This window comes from Pyxicephalus adspersus, chromosome 1 (assembly GCF_032062135.1).
Source record: "Pyxicephalus adspersus chromosome 1, UCB_Pads_2.0, whole genome shotgun sequence".
Lineage (NCBI taxonomy): Eukaryota > Metazoa > Chordata > Amphibia > Anura > Pyxicephalidae > Pyxicephalus > Pyxicephalus adspersus.
The window spans coordinates 129,052,996-129,074,422 of NC_092858.1; the positions used below are offsets into that span (position 1 = coordinate 129,052,996).

A 21,427-nucleotide genomic window follows, 5' to 3' on the forward strand; every position below is an offset into this window, starting at 1 on the left:
GGGACCAGGTAAGTAAGGATGGGAAAAAACTCAGGGTTAACCATCCTAGCCATTTTTTTTTGCCCGTACGAAGGTCGGGCTTAACGGCTAGGAGGTTAAAGACACATTTAATAAATATTTTCTTCATACGGATATATATAATTGTTCTTCCAGAACAATTACACAGTTAGGTCCAAAAATATTTGGATAGAGACAATTTTTCTCTAATTTTGGTTCTGAACATTACTACAATAATTTTAAATGAAACAACTCAGGTGCAGTTGAACTGCAGACTTTCAGCTTTAATTCAGTGGGTTGAACAAAAGAATTGCATAAAAATGTGAGGAACTAAAGCCTTTTTTTTTTTACACAATCACTTTATTTCAGGGGCTCAAAAGTAATTGGACGATTGATTCAAAAGCTATTTCATGGGATGGTGTGGGCAATTCCTTTGTTATGTCATTATCAATTAAGCAGATAAAAGGCCTGAAGTTGATTTGAGGGGGGGTGCTTGTATGTGGAAGATTTTGGTGTGCACAGACAACATGGGGGTCAAAGGAGCTCTCCATGCAGGTGAAACAAGCCATCCTAAAGCTGCAAAAAACAGAAAAAAGCCATCCGAGAAATTGCTACAATATTAGGAGCGGCAAAATCTACAGTTTGGTACATCATGAGAAAGAAACAAAGCACTAGTGAACTCAGCAATGCCAAAAGACCTGGATGTCCACAGAAGACAACAGTGGTGGATGATGGCAGAATCATTTCCTTGGTGAAGAGAAACCCCTTCACTACAGCCAACCAAGTGAACAACACTCTCCAGGAAGTAGGCGTATTGTTATTCAAGTCTACCATAAAGAGAATACTGCATGAAAGTAAATACAGAGGGTGCACTGCAAGGTGCAAGCCACTCATAAGCCTCAAGAATAGAAAGCCTAGATTGGACTTTGCTAAAAAAAAACATCTAAAAAAGCCAGCACAGTTCTGGAAAAACACATTTATGGACAGATGAAACCCAGGTCAACCTTTACCAGAATGATGGCAAGAATAAACTAACTAACTAAGAATAAAGGCGTGGAACAGCTCATGATCCAAAGCATACCACATCATCTGTAAAACATAGCGGAGGCAGTGTGATGACTTGGGCGTGCATGGCTGCCAGTGGCACTGGGACACTAGTGTTTATCCATGATGTGACACAGGACAGAAGCAGCCGAATTAATTCTGAGGTGTTCAGAGACATACTGTTTGCTCACATCCAGCTAAATGCAGTCACATTGATTGGGAGGCGTTTCATAATACAGATGGACAATGATCCAAAACATACAGCCAAAGCAACCCAGGAGTTTATTAAAGCAAAGAAGTGGAATATTCTTGAATGGCCAAGTCAGTCACCTGATCTGAACCCAATTGAGCATGCATTTCACTTTATGAAGACTAAACTTCGGACAGAAAGGCCCACAAACAAACAGCAACTGAAAGCCGCTGCAGTAAAGGCCTGGCAGAGCATTAAAAAGGAGGAAACCCAGCATCTGGGGATGTCCATGAGTTCAAGACCACAGGCTGTCATTGCCAGCAAAGGGTTTTCAACCAAGTATTAGAAATGAACATTTTATTTTCAGCTTTTTATTTTTGTCCAAAATTACTTTTGAGCCCCTGAAATGAAGTGATTGTGTTAAAAAAAAGGCTTTAGTTCCTCACATGTTTATGCAATCTTTTTGTTCAACCCACTGAATTAAAGCTGAAAGTCTGCAGTTCAACTGCATCTGAGTTGTTTCATTTAAAATTCATTGTGGTAATGTACTGAACCAAAATTACAAAAAAAATCATTCTCCCTGTCCAAATATATATGGACCTAACTATATGTCTTAGCTTGTACATAAGGCCATTTGACCATGCTCAAGTTATGACACGTTTTATCATCCCTTATACAATCCCAGAGATCCTGCGCCGCATCCCTTCCAGGTTTGATGGATCCCCCATGGTTTTCTGTGATAGTATATCTTCTCCAGTTTAGGAGAGCTTTAATAAATCAGACCCACGGGGCTGGAGAATGTATACTATCATGTGAGAACCTGTGTGATGCAGCAAACCTGGAATGAATGTCCTTTTTGGCAAATGTTTTCAATCATTCACCAAATCCAATCAAGGTTTGCTGGATCACCCAGCTTCACCCATGATAGTCTATCTTCTCCCCGCTTGGAATCCTTGATATATCAGGCCCATGGTGTACATGGTGTTGCAACCGTATCTTTATTCCCACCAATCTCCTCATACACAAACAGTAAGATTGGGAGAAAAATTCATAAGCATATGAAGGCTTGTATTTTATTCTTTAAAGTCACCATGATAGATGCTTTATTTTGGTGGTACAGCATTTCGAAGAGGTAGATAAATCACTTAACTGCTGTTGTATGCTTTAAACTACCAGCTGTTCTGGCATTTTAAACCACAAAATATATCTTTCAGAATAAAGGAGGGTTTAAGTTTTTTGAAACAAATAAACAAACATGTTGTTTTTACTTCCACTAAAATAAAGAAAATCAGAATCTGGATGAATTTAAATCATTAGCAGTCGTTTTTTTTAAATCTACATTTTAAATTCACAGAAATAGGGAGGTGAAAAATACTGAAAGTGAGCAGACTGCAGATACACGAGGTCACAGGATTTTATGTATTTACTGTACTTGAACCGGTACAGTCACAGTATACAGTCCTGCGTCAACCTTAGATTCCTCTTTGTCCTGGCGCAGAGGAAGTGCCGAGTGCCGCCATCTTCTGCATTCTCTTCCGGTCTTCTTGCTTCCAGTCTTCACTGCGCAGGTGTAAGATTGGGAGAAGTAGCCTCTGTGATGGGGGAAAAATAAAAAAGAGAGACAATCTCACTGCACATGTGTGAGATCGGCATCTCTTTCCCCTTCTGCCCATGCCCGAGGTTAGGGCATAAGCAGAAGAAGCAGCCAGAGCCTCTCGGGATGCATGACGTAGGTATCCCGGGAGGCTCTGCTCTCCCATTAAGTCTTGATCACCACGGCGATGCTGCAATCCTTGTGTATATAGGGTTGTCTACCCTTCTATGTAAAGTAAAAATGCTGAGTTTAGGTACGCTTTAAGCTGTAACTTAGAAAAGTGAATTATATCCTTGCAAGGGAATTATAACTTAGGTAAATGATGCAAAACCTTGCTTTTTATCAAATCCTATTTATCCCCCCATTTCTTTGCACATGATGAGTATTTTTGTATAATGGATTTCACCACTGTCACTAAAATAATTTTTACGCAAAGAATATTTCAATGTAACTTCTCCCCATAGAAAACAGCAACGGCCATCTTATGTCAGTCATTTTAGTGGCAGTAGTGATCACTGACATCCAGTGACTGTTGTAAAGATGATTTGGTGTGTAGCTTAAAATCCTTTAGTAAATGAACTCCATTACAGTTAGGTCCATAAATATTTGGACAGAGACAACTTTTTTTCTAATTTTGGTTCTGTACATTACCACAATTCATTTTAAATGAAACAACTCAGATGCAGTTGAACTGCAGACTTTCAGCTTTAAATAGCTGTATTGAGTCCAATACAAAGAAAAATTCATATTATATATATATATATATATATATATATATATATATATATATATATGCTAATCTTATGTGTGCTGTCTATCTCTTCAACTTGTGTGATGCACAACAGGCCTTTATATTTATATACACACACACACACACACACATATATATTATTTTATTATGTTTCTGGATCACAATGCAGACAGTTGGTGGCACAACATTCTAGGCCTTGGAGAGTAAGTTGCATTAATTGAGTTGAATTTGGAGGCAAGGGACACAAGTTGATTAGTTGCCAAATTTACATTTCTTAAAGCAATACATTTGTCCAGACTAACATGATACTAGCACTGATTAAAAATGACCCCTAATAGGGTTACATCAACATAATGACATGAGTGCTGTCTTACATGTTCATACATGAATATCATGTTTGTACAAACTACGATAATGTCAAGAGCACCATACTCATGCTCCAATGGTAGATTTCAAAACCAAAGGAGTTACTTCCACTTTGAATTTAATAAATGTGATACCTAATTAATTAGGATAATATGAGGATAACCACCAAATGCCAATGGGGCAACTCTATTGGACAGTGTATCTTTAAGGCTTCTGCCCATATTTATTGGAAAAAAAGGCATACAAACAAAGAAACAATCTTCCCTCGCATTGGGTTGTATCAGCAATGTAATAAGCTTTAAAGCAAAAAAATTGTTTCCTAGCAAAACAAATATTTGATGCTTGCCACCAAAATAGTACTTATTTCTTTCCCATGCACAGATAAGAGTCTGCCTCAAACAGCCACTGCTCTTAGCACCATGTGTGTTAAATTGGCCTGTGGGCCTCAGAAAACGTGGGACAAGGAACGGGGAGGGGAATCCTCCCCACCCAACTCTTGCAGATTCCCAATAAAACCAGCCCAAGGACAGAAAGTTTAAACAGCTAGCAAGTAAAGCTAGAGCTTCCTTAAAAACAAATTTCTACTGGTTGCACCACAGTAATAAAACCTGAGAAAACGTGCTCCCACATAATGTCCATCCAAGACTTTTCCCAGTAACAGTAAGGTGACTAAAGGGGACTGTCTGACATGAACATATCTGTAGTGCTGAAATAGCAGTCCCCAAAAATGACATTGGATGGTGGATTTAGAGGGGTTATATTTTGCAGATTGTACAATTCTGAATTAATCATTCAGGTAAAATGTTTCCCTTAACAAGGGCATTTCTTTTATCCTTACCAAGGTCTGAGGATGTGATTAAAAGACCTGGTGGTAAAGAAGTATGTGACCAACCATACCAACCCAACCAAGCTTTGTGTTTTTTTTTCAAAATTTGGCTTTTTTTCTCAACTTTCTCAAAAATCTGCTAAATAGTTATGAATTTTGGTTCTCTAATTTCACTGTCTGCTTACTACTTACAAGTAACCCGTTAAACACTGTAGCCATGGACAGGTGCCCTAGGCATGGTTTAAAAATATGAGAGGGCAGCTGCTCCTAGATTTTCATCAGTTTTGGTTCTCTTTAGGATCACCACAATTGAAAAAAAGATTGCATTAATTATCTTGCTTCCAGAGGCTATCCAATCCCAAAGTAGTGTTTACCATCTTTCATGCTCCATCAGAATTGTGATCATGTGCAGAGCTGAGCACAGGATCTGAGCAGACTGACCCAGACTTCTTCTTTCCCTTCTGTCAAATGCACATAATGCTAATAGAGCTACATAGTGAGGGAGCTGGAAAAATCTCTGCTAGCCTTGGGCAGACTAGCAAGTGAATAGGATGAAATATGTAAGATAGCAATACAGTGCACCATTGGCTTTCTTTCTGTGAGGGCCAGGGGAACGTAATGTCTTTGTGTGAGTTCTGTGGCAATTTCCTGCCTCCTGGTTCTTGGAGCAAATACGACATACAGATAACAGGTCCAGCTGACATATTTATCTTCAATGCTGAGAAAAACTAGCAGAGAAAATCTGCTGGGAATGGACTGAAGGTAAAACTGCCAAAATACAAAAACAAAAAATAGGAAAGTGAAAACCTCACATTTGGTTCATGAGTGCTTTTGGCAGCTAAACATTTTCTACAGGCATAAATGAAAACCATTTAAGAGGTCATTAGTGATAGGTCATTCAGGGTCTCAATGGATGGGGGACTGCTTGTCACATAAGTAGGCCCAGTTTGAAGCAAAATAAGGATTATGAAGCATGCAGCAAATCATTCTGTCAAATCACAAAAAGGCATGAGTGTAAGAAAGCCGGTCTTGCTAATGCGTACATTGTTTTGTAGCACAAGAGCCAGCCAACACTGTCTATTTAAAACCAGCTGGGAGAAAATGTGGATTTCCCTGCATTAAATGAGTGCTAAGCCACCCACATTGTTATTGTGCTCCTAGCCTCTCGCTGTAACCGTTCACTGCACAAAAGGCGCTGTATGTCATCCGAGAGCAGCGGGGCTTTCAGGGGAATGCAATAATCTTACTGGAGCTATTAAATTGAGTCCTGCAATTAAACCACAAAATACCCAATTTTAAAAGAATTACTCCTAGTTTAGACTCGACTTCCCATTTTATTAGATTTGTTTTTCTTAGCAATTATGCATTCTCTTGTGCTTGCTGTAGCTTGTAATAAAGGGTCAAACTGGAGTACACTACTTGAATGCCTTATAATTACCATTACTGTAAAATACATTTTTAGCACCAACTTCAGAAAATAGAATTTAAGTGAGGTACATTCTAAAACGTAGGTTTAGTTAAACTAAAATTTAAAAAATGCAAAAATTATATATTAGTACTAGTAAAGGAAGATAAAAGACTCCTAGACTTAATTATTATGTATTAATTATTTTATGGTTGCACAAAATGATGTAGAATTTAGGATCGACTCAAACACGCAGAAGGACAAGGTCAGCAGCTTGGGTGTTGTGCTCCCACTAACTCCTAGGCCCAGATATGTGGAAAGACTTAATGAGCCATTGCCTAAGGTGGCCATACACTAAACTATCTTTTCAAGTACAACTGGACTGTGATTATTCATTACTTTAAGGAAGACTTCCTACTTTGGGGTGAACAAGCTTCCTGTGGTCACCACTAGAGATCACTGTTGGGTCGAAAGAACTGTTTTTTTCCCCAAAGCAGGAAGTACAAACAGGGCTGGCAGACCGAAGGCCATGCTATTGGAATCAACATTCTGCTCAATACATCACAATTTACAAAAATTCATTCAAATTCAAATATCCTTATTAGTCCTTATACCAGAACATACACAGGCCCTCCCCATTAAATCAAGATCAAGTTATAGTCTTTATTGGCACTTAACGTGCTATATTTTAACTTCCAAATGTCCAAACCTCAGTGCATAACACTAGCTCTGACTTATGGAGGCTACATTTTTGAAGTGCCAGGAGAAGGCAAGTTTATTCCGTATGTAAACCATTTAAAAGTACCTGTTTATAGATTACCTTTTTTTTTGTTCTTTTATTTTCCCTTGGTGAGCCTATCAGTGACAATCTCTATCGTAAGGTGACAATGTTCATCCAATGTACAGAATATATAGACAAGTAAATTAGGATTACAGAGGGTTTTCGCCTTTTCTTACCTCTATAGCTTAGGAGGACGTTACCAGGGCATGGCTGATTGCTTGAGAGAATATTGAAGAGTGCACAGGACAAAGCTGTCTGGATTCTTGAAGGCTCTGTTGTTATTTTTAGTACTTTTCAAACAAAACACAATAAATAGTATAATAGAAAGATCAAAAGGGATCAAACAGGAGAAGGTAGTTGTTAGTTCCAAGAATAAATCTAGAACAAACCTGCAATTTGATTCATGCAATTTGTCTTGCCCGACACTACACTATATGTACTTGCCCCAGAACCTACAGTCTGCTTCTATAGCTATGTATAATTGTGTATTTCACATTTGTTTGCAGTTGAATGACCAGCACATCTATATTTCACAGCTAAAAATGTCTTTTAGATGCAGGATAAAAATTAGAAAGGCTAATTTTCATACATTTCCAGCTCCTCCAGAAACAGCATGACACACGTGACCTTTGATTGGTTTCAATCATGCGTTATGGTATATTTAAAGCAGACTACAGAGGACTGTTTATGAGCAGGACAAAGATTTAAGTGCTGCTAAAGACTTTCATGACACAGGATTTATACAGGTGCAGAGTACCAATGATCCCAAAGCAGTTAAAGCACTTACATCCAATTATAGGGTGTCTGGTTTATGGACTATGATAATCTGGTTATTATCACTTGCACTGACTTCAGAAAAATGGATGGATTGTCATTAGCTATTATCTAGAGTCTAAAAAAAGCTGTTGTTTAGACTGATGTTCTAGGGTAGGCTTAGATGAATGTAGAGCTTTAAACAGACTTTATAAAAGATCCAATGTCACAGACTTATATTTAAGAATTATTACGGCTTAAGAGCTACACACATACAATTTTCAAAGTAAGAACAATCTGTGTAAAGGCTGCTGGCGATTTGCATGATTTCTGGATCAACATGTGAGGGTAGCAGAGCGACTGTAATGTCAGTATCCAGCCTATACGAAAAATACATGTTCCATGATTCCTTGCATTATGTGCAGAAGATACCATATGCGTGTTTACACGGCACAAAGGGCTGGCTACAAAAAATACATGCTGACTAAAGCAAGACTTGTAGCCAGTTGGAATAAGGATATGTTTTCTGCTAAGTAGAGAAGGTATTTATGGGAACTTATATTTTTAACTTATATTTTTGGAAAAACTGGAGTTTTTTTCATGTATTTTTCACTTTAGTGACACATACCAATAGAATCCAAACCAGGGGCGTGATATTTGTATGTTCTTTTTTCCTCTCTTTTCCAATCTGAACATATTTTTCACTTTGGTAACAAGGCCTTTATAAGCAATATGTATTAAAAGTTTAATTATAAACATCTTTCATACTAATATAGGGTTAATATTATGAACAATTTGCTCATTGCCTAATGAAACCTCATGTGGATATCTAGGGTTTCACAAAACACAAAGGATGGAGGAAAAGTGAGACACACCTATGGAATGGGGTCTCACTCACACCTCACTCACTTAGAAAATTGAGTTACAACTATAGAGACAACAGAACCGTGGATTAAAGAAACCACAAAGGAGGTGTTTGGTTTGGCAACATTAATATGTCTTAGTAGCATACAAAATATAGTTGTGCCTAAAAAATAATCATATATAAAATACATACATGAAGGCATTTATCAGTGCTGTCATAGTATACAAAATGTATAGTTTTTCCCTGATTACTTCATCAGGGTATTCTTAGATATGAGATACTAGACGATGTACGCTAAAGCGAGTAGTAATTCAGGTTTAATGACTAAATAGACGCCATCATAGTCAGTTGCTTGTCACAATTTTGTACATAACCGTGTAATGTCTGTACCCGACGCGTTTCGCCGTCTAAGGCGTTACGGTCTATATAAATCATAAATTGAACACAGTACAACTATACATACGTAGTCATCAAAGGGTGTATTCAAACTACAAGGTAAATCAAAGGAGAAATAAAAAACATATATATCTCATGTATCAGTATAAGATCATTAAACTGGGCTACACAGCTTAAGGTTACTATATAGATAATAATAGATATAAAAGTGTGCCATCCATATATGGGAAATATTTTGCATAATGTGGAACATATTCTTTTCAGTGGTGTATTAGTTTGCTTACTAATAAATGTTCTGGAGTCTACATCATGGGTATATGTATCGAAGAGTAGTTTATAGGTCATAGTAAACACCTTTAGATGATATGACAATGTATGTAGAAAATGGTGAAATTACTGAATGTAGTGTTAGTGTTCAAGTTAATAGTGGATGAAGTAATATATTCAGCATTTACCTGTGAACATGCAGGTAAGTAGTTCTAAAGTGCATAAAGGGGCGATAGAGTGGTATGATACAAATTGACTGTTATCTACCTGGTAACAAATACCAAATTATACTTGGTTATAACATTTATTGGTAGTATTACTCTGGATCCACTGGTCAAATAAGGCCAGTTCATATAAATGTATGTCACTTAGGTTTAGGTCATATACTAGATACAGGTGCAAGAATCAGATTTAGGAACATGTAGATGGAGTTAAATTAAGGTTTATCCGATTTCACATAGTACAGGGATCAGTTTTTTAGGTTGGTTCCAAATATTTTAGGTTGGTTCAAAAAACCCTGGTTGAGAAACACTGATCTGACCCAAAGTTTATATTTGCAATGAAGTTTTATAATCATCTCCACCTTCCACCCCCTAACCCCATCCCCCACAAAACACACACACACACCTACATACCTCCAAGGTAAAATCCTGTTTATATTTTTTAGTTATGAAAAAAAGTTTACACTGTATGCATGAAGAGATAGTATTTCTAGTTATATTGTCCAAACCCAGGTATTTAAAACATTTGTTGGTTAGCCTGGCTAGTAAAGAAAGGGGAAAAACAAAACCTGCTGTGTTAATGCTAGTGAGAGGCTGAACTGAATTTTTTCTCACTTGTATTGCCCAGAACGGCAGATTACAGTTGTTTTCTCCTAGTTGTCTAGTGTATTGCAAGGCAATCCTGCTTTTTAGGTCTTCACAGTAGCTAAGTGCTAAGTAGTTTCCAATTCTTTAAATTTATGTTTCTTTAGATCTAAACCACAATGGATGTTTAGTTTTCATGTTTTTTTTTTAACTTTTAATCATACTTTTTGCATCTTGATGATGATGACAATGATGCTGATTCAGCCCCCTTCTGTCTACAGGAAAATACTCCAGTGCCAGCTACACCATTGGCTGTACCACTTGGTACTGTTCTTACCAATTACTAGAAAGGTACTTATTTTCTCTCCCCCACTTCCTGCTGGACATTATTTATCCCATTATCCCCTGCTGGACATTATTTATCTCACTATCCCTCTTATGGGCGCTGTTGCTTCTCCCCACCCCTACTGTGCAAAGGAAGATAATTATCTACCTGTAACCCATGTAAGCAAATAAAGTTAGTTATTGGTTTAAAAGCAGGCACCAATAGTTATATACATTGTACTTTAATAGGAACTAGGGCTTTAGAACAAGTTATTCCAGACCTATCTAGCTTCTACTAATGTAAAGTCATTTATTGTCAAATATCCTGAGAAATCACAAAAAACATGCCGGTTCCATTGATTTCTAACATTTTAGAAACACCTTTGGGTTTGTTTACCGTAGGGCGCTGGCAAAATGTATTTTTTAAAAAAAGATTTCACTGCCTGTGCCGTGGACTTTAAATGTAATGCTTCAAGATATAAAAACAAATGAGGCCTGAAGCATTTTATTATGCACTATCTTGTCAGAGGTTTAACTAAACTGAATGCCATTATTTTATTTAAAATATTAATCCAGTACAAACCTGTAACAATCTCAATCTTTTTCAATATAAAAAACTGGGAACATTGGCATAAAAAATTTGGGCATAGAGAGCAACTCACCAAAGTATGTTAGCCACCATGCTTGGAAATTACACAGTGCACCATCTTGAATAACCTCGTCCTACAAAAGAAAGAGAATGGACAAAAATTATATTATTCCTAAACGCATTTATTATGGACCTAAATTTCAAAAGTAAAACTTAAGGGCGTTTGAAAAAATAAAAAAATCACGGTTTTGAGTCATTTAGCTATATATCTGCAGTGTGAGCTCTAAGGCACTGTGATGCTGACTGCTAGTTTTATAAATTTTGGAGTGAGATTTGATAATGTCAATATGCCCTACGAACTGTTCCCTTGAGGGCTTGCTGAAAATGGAAGCTGTACCTGAGAACACGCAGTGCATAAATCTCTCTGCTTTAATCTTTATGTTTTCAGTACCCTGCTTGCTTTAATATTATTATTATTATTATCATTATATTATTTAAAAGGATTTATTTATCGACAACATTTTACGCAGAGCTGTACATTAAGTAGGGGTTGCAGATGACAGACAGTCAGTGAGGGTTTTAACAGACAGAAGAAGACGGGTAAGTTAGAAAAAAAAGGGTTTTGAGTGCTCTAATAAATGAGCAGAAAGTAGGAGCAAGCCGAATAGGATGAGGAAGACCATTCCAGAGAGTCGGGGCAGTCTTGGAGCCATGCGTGTGATGAGGTTATGAGAGAGGAAGTCAGTAGTAGGTCACTGGAGGAGCCGCTAGGGATGTATTTTTTTTAACAGGTCAGAAAGATAGGTGGGACGAGAACAGTGGAGGGATTTGAAGTCAAAGCATAGAAGCCAATGAAGAGAACTATAAATAGAGGCAGAAGAAGAGGAGTGGTGGGAAGGATGGATACGTCTGGCTGCAGGATTTATATTAGATTCTAGAGAACAGAGTCCAGTTAGTGGAATACCAGAGAGGAGGATGTTACAGTAGTCCAGAAGAGAGATAATTAGAATGTATACAAGGAGTTTGGTGGTCTCTGGGGACAGGTAGGGGCGGATTTTGGAGACATTGCGCAGGTGAAAGTGACAGGACCTGGAAATGTTCTGAATATGAGGGGTAAATCAGGGAGCAGATTCAAAGGGGACACCAAGACAACGTGCCTGAGGGGAGGGACGAATTACAGTGTTGTTAACAGTTAGAAATATGTCAGGGGGAGATTTGGAATGTGAGGGGGGAGGGGGGAGGATGATGAAATCTGTTTTATCCAGGCTGAGTTTCAGAAATCTGTCAGTTAACCATAACGAGATGGCTGACAGACAGCATGAAACCTTATCCAGGACTGAGGGAGACAAGTCAGGGGTGGACAGATGGATTTGAGTGTCATCAACATACAGATGTTACTGTAAAATAAAGGAGTATATGAGACTACTAAGAGAGGAGGTGTACAGAGAAAAGAGAACCGGTCAAAGGACTGACCCTTGGGAAACACAAACAGCGAGGAGAGTGGGAGAGGAGAAATTACCATTGAAAGAGAGAGCAGTGGTACTGATACTAATGGAGTGCGTGATTTGGATTAGTAGAGGGTGATAAACAGTGCCAAAAGCAAAGAAAAGATCAAGGAGAAGGAGGAGGGAAACGTTGGCTTGTGAATTTTGTATCTGATGAGATTATTGGCCACTTGGGGCTGTTTCGGTGGAGTGGGCAGCTCTAAAACCAGACTGGAGGGGGTCAAGGAGAGAGTTGGGGCTCAGGTAATTGGTGAGTCTTTTATAGACAAGGCACTCAAGAAGTTTGGAAACATATGGGAGAAGAGAGATAGGACAGAAGCTGCATGGTAGGGAGGAATCTAGAAAGGGTTTCTTCAGGATAGGGAGAATAATGGCATGTTTGAAGTTGGAGGGGTAGATACCAGTACAAAGAGAGGTTGAATAGTTGGGTTAGGGCGGGGACCAGGGTGGAGGAATGGGCATGGAGTAGATCAGAGGGAATGGTATGGTTGGAGTGGCATGGTGAGCAGAGTCATCATGTCTGATTTTGTCAATTTTATTTTTAAAGTATGGTGGTGGCTATGTCTTGGGCAGAGAAGGTAGTTGACGGGGGAGCAGGTGTGGGGTTTAGGAGGTAGCCAATTGTTGAGAAGAGGCTGCGTGGGTTGGAAGCTTAAGAGGAGATGACAATGGAGAAATAATTTTGCTTGGCTCTATGTAGCGGAAGGTGGCATGGGCAACTTTATCCAGAGCCAAAGAAAGAGTGTGGTTAAACTGAGTGGCAGCTTTATCTGGAGATGTGATTTTAGCGAGGGTGGGGGTTAGGGACATAAGGCAGTTTGAGAATAGGTTGTGGTCAAGGTTACGAAAATCTCTCTGCCTTTGACCAGGTTTGGGGTGTGGCGAAGGAGGGCAACAATTAGATAGGTTGAAGGTGATAGGGTTGTGATCAGAAAGGGGAAATAGCTAGTTGTCAAGGTGTGTGAGGCTACGAAGTTTGGAAAATACCCAAAGGTTGGAACAACGACTTGAGACTCGACTTGAGGGTTTTGTCCAGCGACTTGCAACTTGACATGCGACTTGACTTTCGTCTTTCTCTGCTGACAGCCGAAGAAGGCCGGGAGCAAGGCATTGAGGCTTCTGTAACACCGCCTTCCTCCCTGCCCCCTTCAACTGTCAAAGGAGAAAGCCATGGACTTAGAATGCAAGGAAGGCAGGGAAGAAGGCAGTGAGTTTTCTGTAACAACGCTTTCCTCCCCACCTTTTTTGCATTCTAAGCCCACGGCTTTCTCCTCTGACAGCTGAAGAGGGAAGGGAGGAAGCCTCACTGCCTTCCTCCCTGTCCCCTGCAGCTGTCAGCTGGGAAAGCAAGGAATGCGGGTAAAAAGGCAATGTTACAGAAGCTTCACTGCCTTCCTCCCCACCTTTCTTGCATTCTAAATCCACAGCTTTCTCCTCTGACAGCTGAAGGGGGCGGGGGAAAGGCGGTATTACAGAAGCCTCACTAAGTATGACTTGTATACGACTTGATAAATGAAGTGACTTGACTTGGGACTCGACTTGGAAGAATTCTCGGTAAATTGAGACTTGACTTGGTATCAGTGACTTGGGACTCGACTTGGACTTGAAGGGTGACGACTTAGTCCAACCCTTGAAAATACCTAAAGTATGTCTGGCGATGTGTGTGTGCATTTACGTTCTGTGTGAGTCCAAAAGAGGAGGTAATGGAGAGCAGTTTGGATGAGGAAGGATGGTTGGGGTCATCCACAGCAAAATTATTAGTGGATGCTTTATTATTGTTTCTTCAGATAATCAGCATGAGAGTGGCAGGTTTGACATGGGAGCAGGGTGTGCACACAGTGACATAATGTGGGAGCATGGCAAGTCAGTAAAAGGGAAATGATCAGCTGCGGGTAACCACAGGCATAAATGGTGAAAGTCACACATCTTTCAAATACTCCTTAAAGTCATCTAATCCCCAAAACAAAAATATGGAATTTATAAATGATATGAAACTTCCAGGTCAGCACACCTGAAAAGAAAAACAAAAAGTATTTCCTTTAGTTGATTAAAATGTCCTTTGCCTGAAAATTAGCAGACAATTTACAAGATTTTTGTTTCTGGATTTAGTTGCTCTTTAAAAAGATGCACAGGCTACTAAAGAGCTGTCCTTGGTGCTGAAGGAAAGAAGCCTCTGATTAAAAAAATGCTTTCATATGACCCATGCACACTAGTGTCATAGAAGTGAACCAATTAACGCTAACTTTGAATGCATGTGTTTCACTGGCATTGGACCAGTATGAAGCCATCAATTATCTTTTTTACAGAGGGAGAATTATTTATTCATATATATAGATATATATATATGGCTGTATACCTGAATTCCAATAATGACAACCAGTTACTCCATTCATGTGAAAAGAGTTTCTACTTCACTGATAAAGAAGTGATTTCTACTTTACAAAATTGATTGCCCTTTTAGAAATCTGCTATCATTACAGGTGTGCTCAGATTTAAAACATGGTGAATAAAGAGGCGACACTCTGGTATTTGATCCTGACCTCATTATAAATAGACTACATAGACATCTGAGACAAGTATTTTGTTTGGTGACCCAAAAATAAGGCATGCAGTTACCCACTTGCATGGTGTAGACTTCTTATAATAGAGGTACAAAACTGTAGCTTTATTAGAGATACACTGCCAAACACATACAGCATACTGTAAAAGGAGATCAAGTCCTTCCAACAAACCCAACATAAAAATTAAAAAACTAAACAAAAAACAAATCAAATGTAAAAAAAAAAATGCTTATATTTTTAAAAACTTACCATAAGATAGGCAATGCTGTCGAAGCAAGCAGCAACAGCCAGACTGAGGATCATTTTCTAAAAAAGACACAACATAAAATAAGGCTGCTAATATTGAACATAGAGGGTTAGGAAATTTTGTATTTTACACACAAGATGAATGGAAAAGGTTTTGTCTTAGCCATTAAATTCCAGATCTCTTCAGAGTCTAAGAAAGTACACTAATTAGAGATTGGACAACTAGTTATTATGTTCAGTCAAAAATCAGAGCTGCAATACAGGTGATTAATAAGGAACAAGGGATGAAGCAGACTTGTTTCATAAATCCAATATATTCAAATTTATGGAAAGGTGGGAGAACACACATGCAATTTTATCCTGCAATTACAACAATGATTACATGTAATCAAATTCATTCCTTTAAGTGATGTGTCTGTAAAATCCCCAGCCTTTCAATAAGAAACTACTGCAAGTTCATTTAGCTAAGAAAAAAATGACATAAATGACAGTCCTAGAATTGTAATTACAGGCAAACTATTACTTACGGAATATGAACTGGTATGGGTCCTACACTATGTAGTGGCATGAAAACATTAGAAAACCTAATAGCCATCACACTGAAGACTATGATCGTCTCATAAGGTCATTTGGTTAAAAAATCTGACTTATTGACTGGAAATCAACAGCAATCATTCTCTCATCAAATTCTGCACAGTTTAGATCAAATCTTGGTACTGGCTAATCAATCTTTCCCTGGCTTGATTTACAGTTGTAAAGCTACATTACATGAACAGGACATCTAGCACCTAAAAAAAATGTGTTGCCTTTTTTAAAATGCTAGAAAACAAGAAATATTGTTAATCCCTTCTGTACCAATTTACTAAAGAAACATGCTGGTTTTGTTTGTTATAAATAGCGGTAACTCCAGCAACTGCCAAAAAATTCCCTTCTGAGTTCCCTTCCCTTCCCTTCCCCTTGAGTTACCCCTACACTGTAAGGATTAGATGATTGTTTATGTCTAGAAGGGATGTAAACATATTAATTATTGTATCCCCTCACTTCCACAGGCTTATTCTCAGTGTGACCAGTCCCCTGAAGCCTCCTTCAAAGGTTCTCCAGGCCATGGAACTAACAACGTTCTGTAAAATGAAATCCACTCCAATAGTCCACCCATAACCGTGATGGTAGAGAAAACCTACTGGAATGAGGAGGAATGAGGAAACTTTCTACAATCCCCTGGAACAAGGGTTTTATAAGCAAGAAAGCAGACATGTGTGACACTGCCTTTCTATGATGATGATCCCGATCCCAGTCCAAATCTGGGGAGTAGGACAAATGCTTTTGAATACAGGTAGTCCCCGGGTTACATATAAGACCTTTTGTTCTTAAATTGAATTTGTATGTAAGTCGGAACAGGTACATTATTTAATAAATGCAATTAGGACAGATGTTTGTCTCAACATATTTTTAGGCAGTGTGGTGTCAGTTACTGTATAAAATTCTCAATGTGAACTAATCACAAAGCAAAAAAAAAAAACTTTATGAATCCTAGACATTCATTAACTTCTGGAGCAAGCTGTGCTTTGATATGCAAAAAAAAAATGTCGCGGTCATTAAAGCGTTACAAGATGATACAGATCAGATCAGCTCTTAAAATCATCCACAACCTCAGCTGTGTTTAGCAAAAGATTTCTTCTGCAAGTCATGCAAACCGCCCCCTCTAAGCCTCCATAATGAACACCAGGGAGCAGGGAAGCCCCGTTCGTATCTAGGAGTCGTCCATATGTCAGATGTCCTTAACCCGGGGAATACCTGTAATCTTTGTGGTCTTCACGATGCTCGAAGGACTCCTGGGTTAACAGGAACACAATGGAACTTAACCAGACAAGCACCTGGACTTTGTGACAATTGGAGAATGAGTGTTTGAACTGACATGCCATGGGGGCACATAGTGATTTGTTGTCAGGGGAACATGTAGTGCTGCTCAGACTAGGGCTCACATGTGAGGATCAGGATTCTGATGGAATGTGGTAAAAGTTATGCCAAATCTTAAAGTGGAATTGTATTATTAGGCAGGATAAACAATTGGTAAAAACAATATATTCACCACATTGAAAAATATGAATAATGAATGATGGAAGTGGATAACGATAAATGTCTGTGAATCCACCTTAATTTACAGGACAGTTTTTTTCATAGGTTTGACCTTTGTCACTAGGTCTAAATGTTCACTAAAAGGAAACCCAAGAAGAGCTTTCTTCAAAATGTGCAGTTTTTTGTTCCTTCTAGTTGGCATTAAACTAGGAATTCTTACCAGCATGTGGAAAATAAATTGCAAACCATCTACAGATATATAGGAAAGAAAAAATACATGATACACTGCTAGCAGACAGCGTTCTCTACAATTCTGCCATTACAGTCCAAGTCCTAGGTGGCCTTTCCTTAAATCTGGACCTTTGTATTTTTATGAGACACAGAAAAATAGCAAAAGCAGAAAATGTGACAATTACTCAAAATAATAGCAGTATTAAAGTTGCAATCTTCTCTGGAGCTTCCAGTTCAGTCAAGATATTGCAAATATATGTCAGCGCTCGGTCTACTGCTACTGGGAGATTTGTTTCTTAGCAACAAGCTTGGGGCCAATCTGATTTACTTCAGGGGCTCAGGTGGTGCATGGTCTGCTGGTAAAGTGTGCCTTTGTCCAACTTCCATTTCCAGGTGGCTAGCAACCACCTAATTGACATGACAGGTGGCTTGTGGTTATGAATTAACTTCAAGGAAAAAATGTTTCTTTGCGATAAATGCTAATAAAGCAATACCGTCGTACTGTCTCTGCCAACAGGCAGCAAAATTTCAAGTAAAAAACACTGTGGATGTTAGCAGCAGGAGTCTTTCAGGCGCAAAGCAAAGAATAGTTTAGCATAGTTCTAATATTCCTACTTGATTCAAAATATATAGATAGATTCAAAATCTATGGTCACCACATCGCATCATAGAACAGAAGACTAATGACTTGGTATCTATTTTTCTCTTCTATTGCCATTAAAGCTGAACTTCATGCACACAACAAAATATAGAGATACAATCCTGATTTCTATTCTTGGATTTACACAGCTCTGCCACACAGCACAATCCTGTCTAACAGGGCAGGAGATCTGGTTTTCAACTTCTGCAGAAATGTTTTAGGTCTTGTACTTCCCCTGGCTTGTGACTGGACAGTGAAATGGGGAAACGGACTTATGAGCCCAATTCCCTGTCATTCTGAAAACTCTTCCTATCAGCATGTCCTTTGTTAGCAAATGACAACTGCAGAACAATCGAATGGCTCCTTGTGATTCTTCCCTTTCCATTTCATGAAAAGAGCAAACTATACTTTAGTTTTACACTTTTTTCATCCATTTATTTTTGTGTTTCTTCTTACCATCTACTTCCCATCCATCCATGAATAAATTTGTCCCTGGGTATATATTGTATAGTATCTGTAGTATTATGCACTGCTGTCTGAGTAGACCTATTGGCTGGTCAGCCTTTTTCTGTTGGTTTTAGTAACAGAAAGTATAATTTTGGTATAGCTTCCATAAAATAAATTTCATGCTGCAGTTTTCTTATATTTATCCTCGTTAATATGATTATTATCCTTACACTGGAAAAAAATCAGTATCAAACAGTATTCTTCCCAGAATTTATTTAAGCTAGGTAGGAAGAAGCTGTAAGCGGTTAGTGGCCTCTGTATTGTGACCCAACTTTTCAATAACCACCCAAAAAAAATGGTTAACAAAAAGTGCCAGGTGGTGCACCCAGCTTAAAAAGGTTGGGGAGAACACAAATTGAAATTCTGATTGTCCAGCTGGCAAGCAAGTAACCAAGTAAGCATGGCATGGTACCATGTTTCTGGTTATGTAAAGACTGTGTATTTAGCGGTTTGCCTGAAGTCAATGCATATAATATATTCAGACCCACTGCACAGGAATAGATAAAAAAATTCAATGGTATATTAAATCATAATTATGGTGCACAAATCATTAATATCTAGAAGAAATAGTTACAGATAATTGTTCAACCCAGAGTCCAATTAAGAGGTCATGGAGCTTAGCCAAAGGGTTAATAGTTGTGTGCCGTTTTTTTGTAAAGTTCTGCTGGAAGCAGAAATAAAATCATTAGGCTATCAGAGAACTAAATGTAATTAGTTAAGGGGTGTCTCTAGAGTCATGGTTTATTCTGCCCTATTTTAAGCACATATTTAATTCCATGTTTAAAGAGAATAGCTTTATCTATTTTAGGACAAGGGCACATTGTAAACTTAGTAGACCCTTATATCATTTAAAAAATACAATAAAGATAAAAAAGTAAACAAATCATAAGGTTTATGCATGTCTGTAAGCGTGTGTAAGTGGGAAAATGCAGCTCGCTTCCACTTGCATCTTATTTACTTGCGGTTCAGCTAAACCTATGACCTGCAGCTAACCTCCCTTCAAGCTGCATCAACCTGCTATCGCTTTTTCACCCTTATTAAAAAAAATAATAAACAGAGGCCTGAAAAACTGAAATATAAAAAAAGCAGAAAGCTACAGTACATTGAAGTATTTTAAATGTTACAAACTCTCAAATAAACAAGGACATATGGCTTCCTATCAAAAGACTGTAGGTTAATTTTTTTCATCCTCTTTAACATTTTGTCAAGAGGAACAATAGTGGCAATAGATAGAAGCAATGCTCAAGCAATGTATTCAACAATAAACCTACCCTATGGCAGTCACCAATCTACTGAACTGTTTCTGTAGACCTGGCCATTGGGGATACCTAAAAGGTCAAACCTGCTTGGTGAATACCCTGTTAGAGTCACAGTGGGAACAAGGTACCGCTGTGACCATCGTTGTAAGTGACAGCCTGATCATGATATGGTTTAAACACATACATATTTGTATTTTAGAGCAAAAAATTAGGGATAAAACTTTTTTCCTGATGTGTGAATGCACCTCAAATTATAGAGTACATCTCTACCCTTTATTTACTAAAATAAACAAGTACTTTTCTTATGTGGGGCAAAACAACAGGTTTTCTTTAATCCCATCCACAACATAGGGCCTGATTTATTAAAGCTCTCCAGCTGAGTAGGATACACTTTTATTAGTGAAGCTGGGTGATCCAGCAAACCTGGAATGGATTTCTTCAGTCATTTGCTATTTGCGAGCAAATGTTTTGAATCCTGGACCAGATCCAGTGTATCCTCGTGAGCCTTGGAGAGCTTTAATAAATCAAGCCCATAGACAAATTTTTCCTTTGCTACCCCACCATTCTGTTTACCACCAGCACATGTTTCACCATGCTTGGAAGTACTGAGTGTTTTATTTGCTCCCAGAATATGCCTGTTGGTAAAAAGTGAGCCTGCGGTTTTGCACTGTAGGAGGTAAAATAAATCATAAACAAAAGTAGCCATATATAATTGCAATCTTTTTATATACCTTGGAGGTACTTGTTTGTTGCAACAAATTACCAAATTATATCTGGTTACAACTTTATATAAGAGCTGCAAAACCGACAGGATTATTATAAAGCTACAGCCTATTGAAGTGTTCAGCCATTTCCACATTTTCCATATGCACGTTCCATAAATAATTCATTGTTAAATGTGATTTCTAAAAAAAAAAAGTTCTCATTTTCATTAGGTATAGGTTTTCCTGAGTAGCAAGTGCTACCAATCTTTCAGCAGCCTACTAAACAAATACTCAAAATTTGTTCTTGATAACATAAATTAATACCCTAGCCAGACCTGAGAAGTATTTAACTGGAATTATAAAATTTATCTACCTTTAATTCTAGAGGTAAAAAAATCTGAAATTTTGAAAATAATTACTTTTTTTTCACTTTTTCCTTATTTGGTGTTTGCATAAGACAATGTGGCTAACCATTTCAACAATATTGAATAGATTGTTTATATTATCATGTCCTAATAAAAAATAAAGCAGCAGTAATAACCAATAAATTATTTGCAAAGAAAAGAAGGCCAGTAGTACCAAAGAAAAGGATTATTGTTGGCTAAGAAGATTCACAGCTGGATGTAACTGCCTGACAAGTTTTGTAGTTCATAGGCAGTGTTCAGAAAACACACATAAGCCAAGGCACATTAGGTGGGCTGAACTGTAGACTTCAAAAACAGAGATTCCAGCAAGAAGACACTG

The 21,427-nt window shown here is 38.1% G+C and overlaps 1 protein-coding gene across 3 annotated transcripts in view; it reads right to left on the reverse strand.

Moving 5' to 3' along the window:
- The window catches only part of LOC140341466 (cyclic AMP receptor-like protein A), a 254,906-nt gene that overhangs the window by 190,357 nt on the left and 43,122 nt on the right, over positions 1-21,427 (reverse strand). For all 3 annotated transcript variants that reach the window (XM_072427262.1, XM_072427271.1, XM_072427280.1), the window contains 2 exons: positions 15,270-15,326; positions 11,028-11,088 (listed from right to left, as the gene is read on the reverse strand). In XM_072427262.1, the coding sequence (XP_072283363.1) occupies positions 11,028-11,088; positions 15,270-15,326 (118 nt within the window). The remainder of the gene's footprint in view (positions 1-11,027; positions 11,089-15,269; positions 15,327-21,427) is intronic.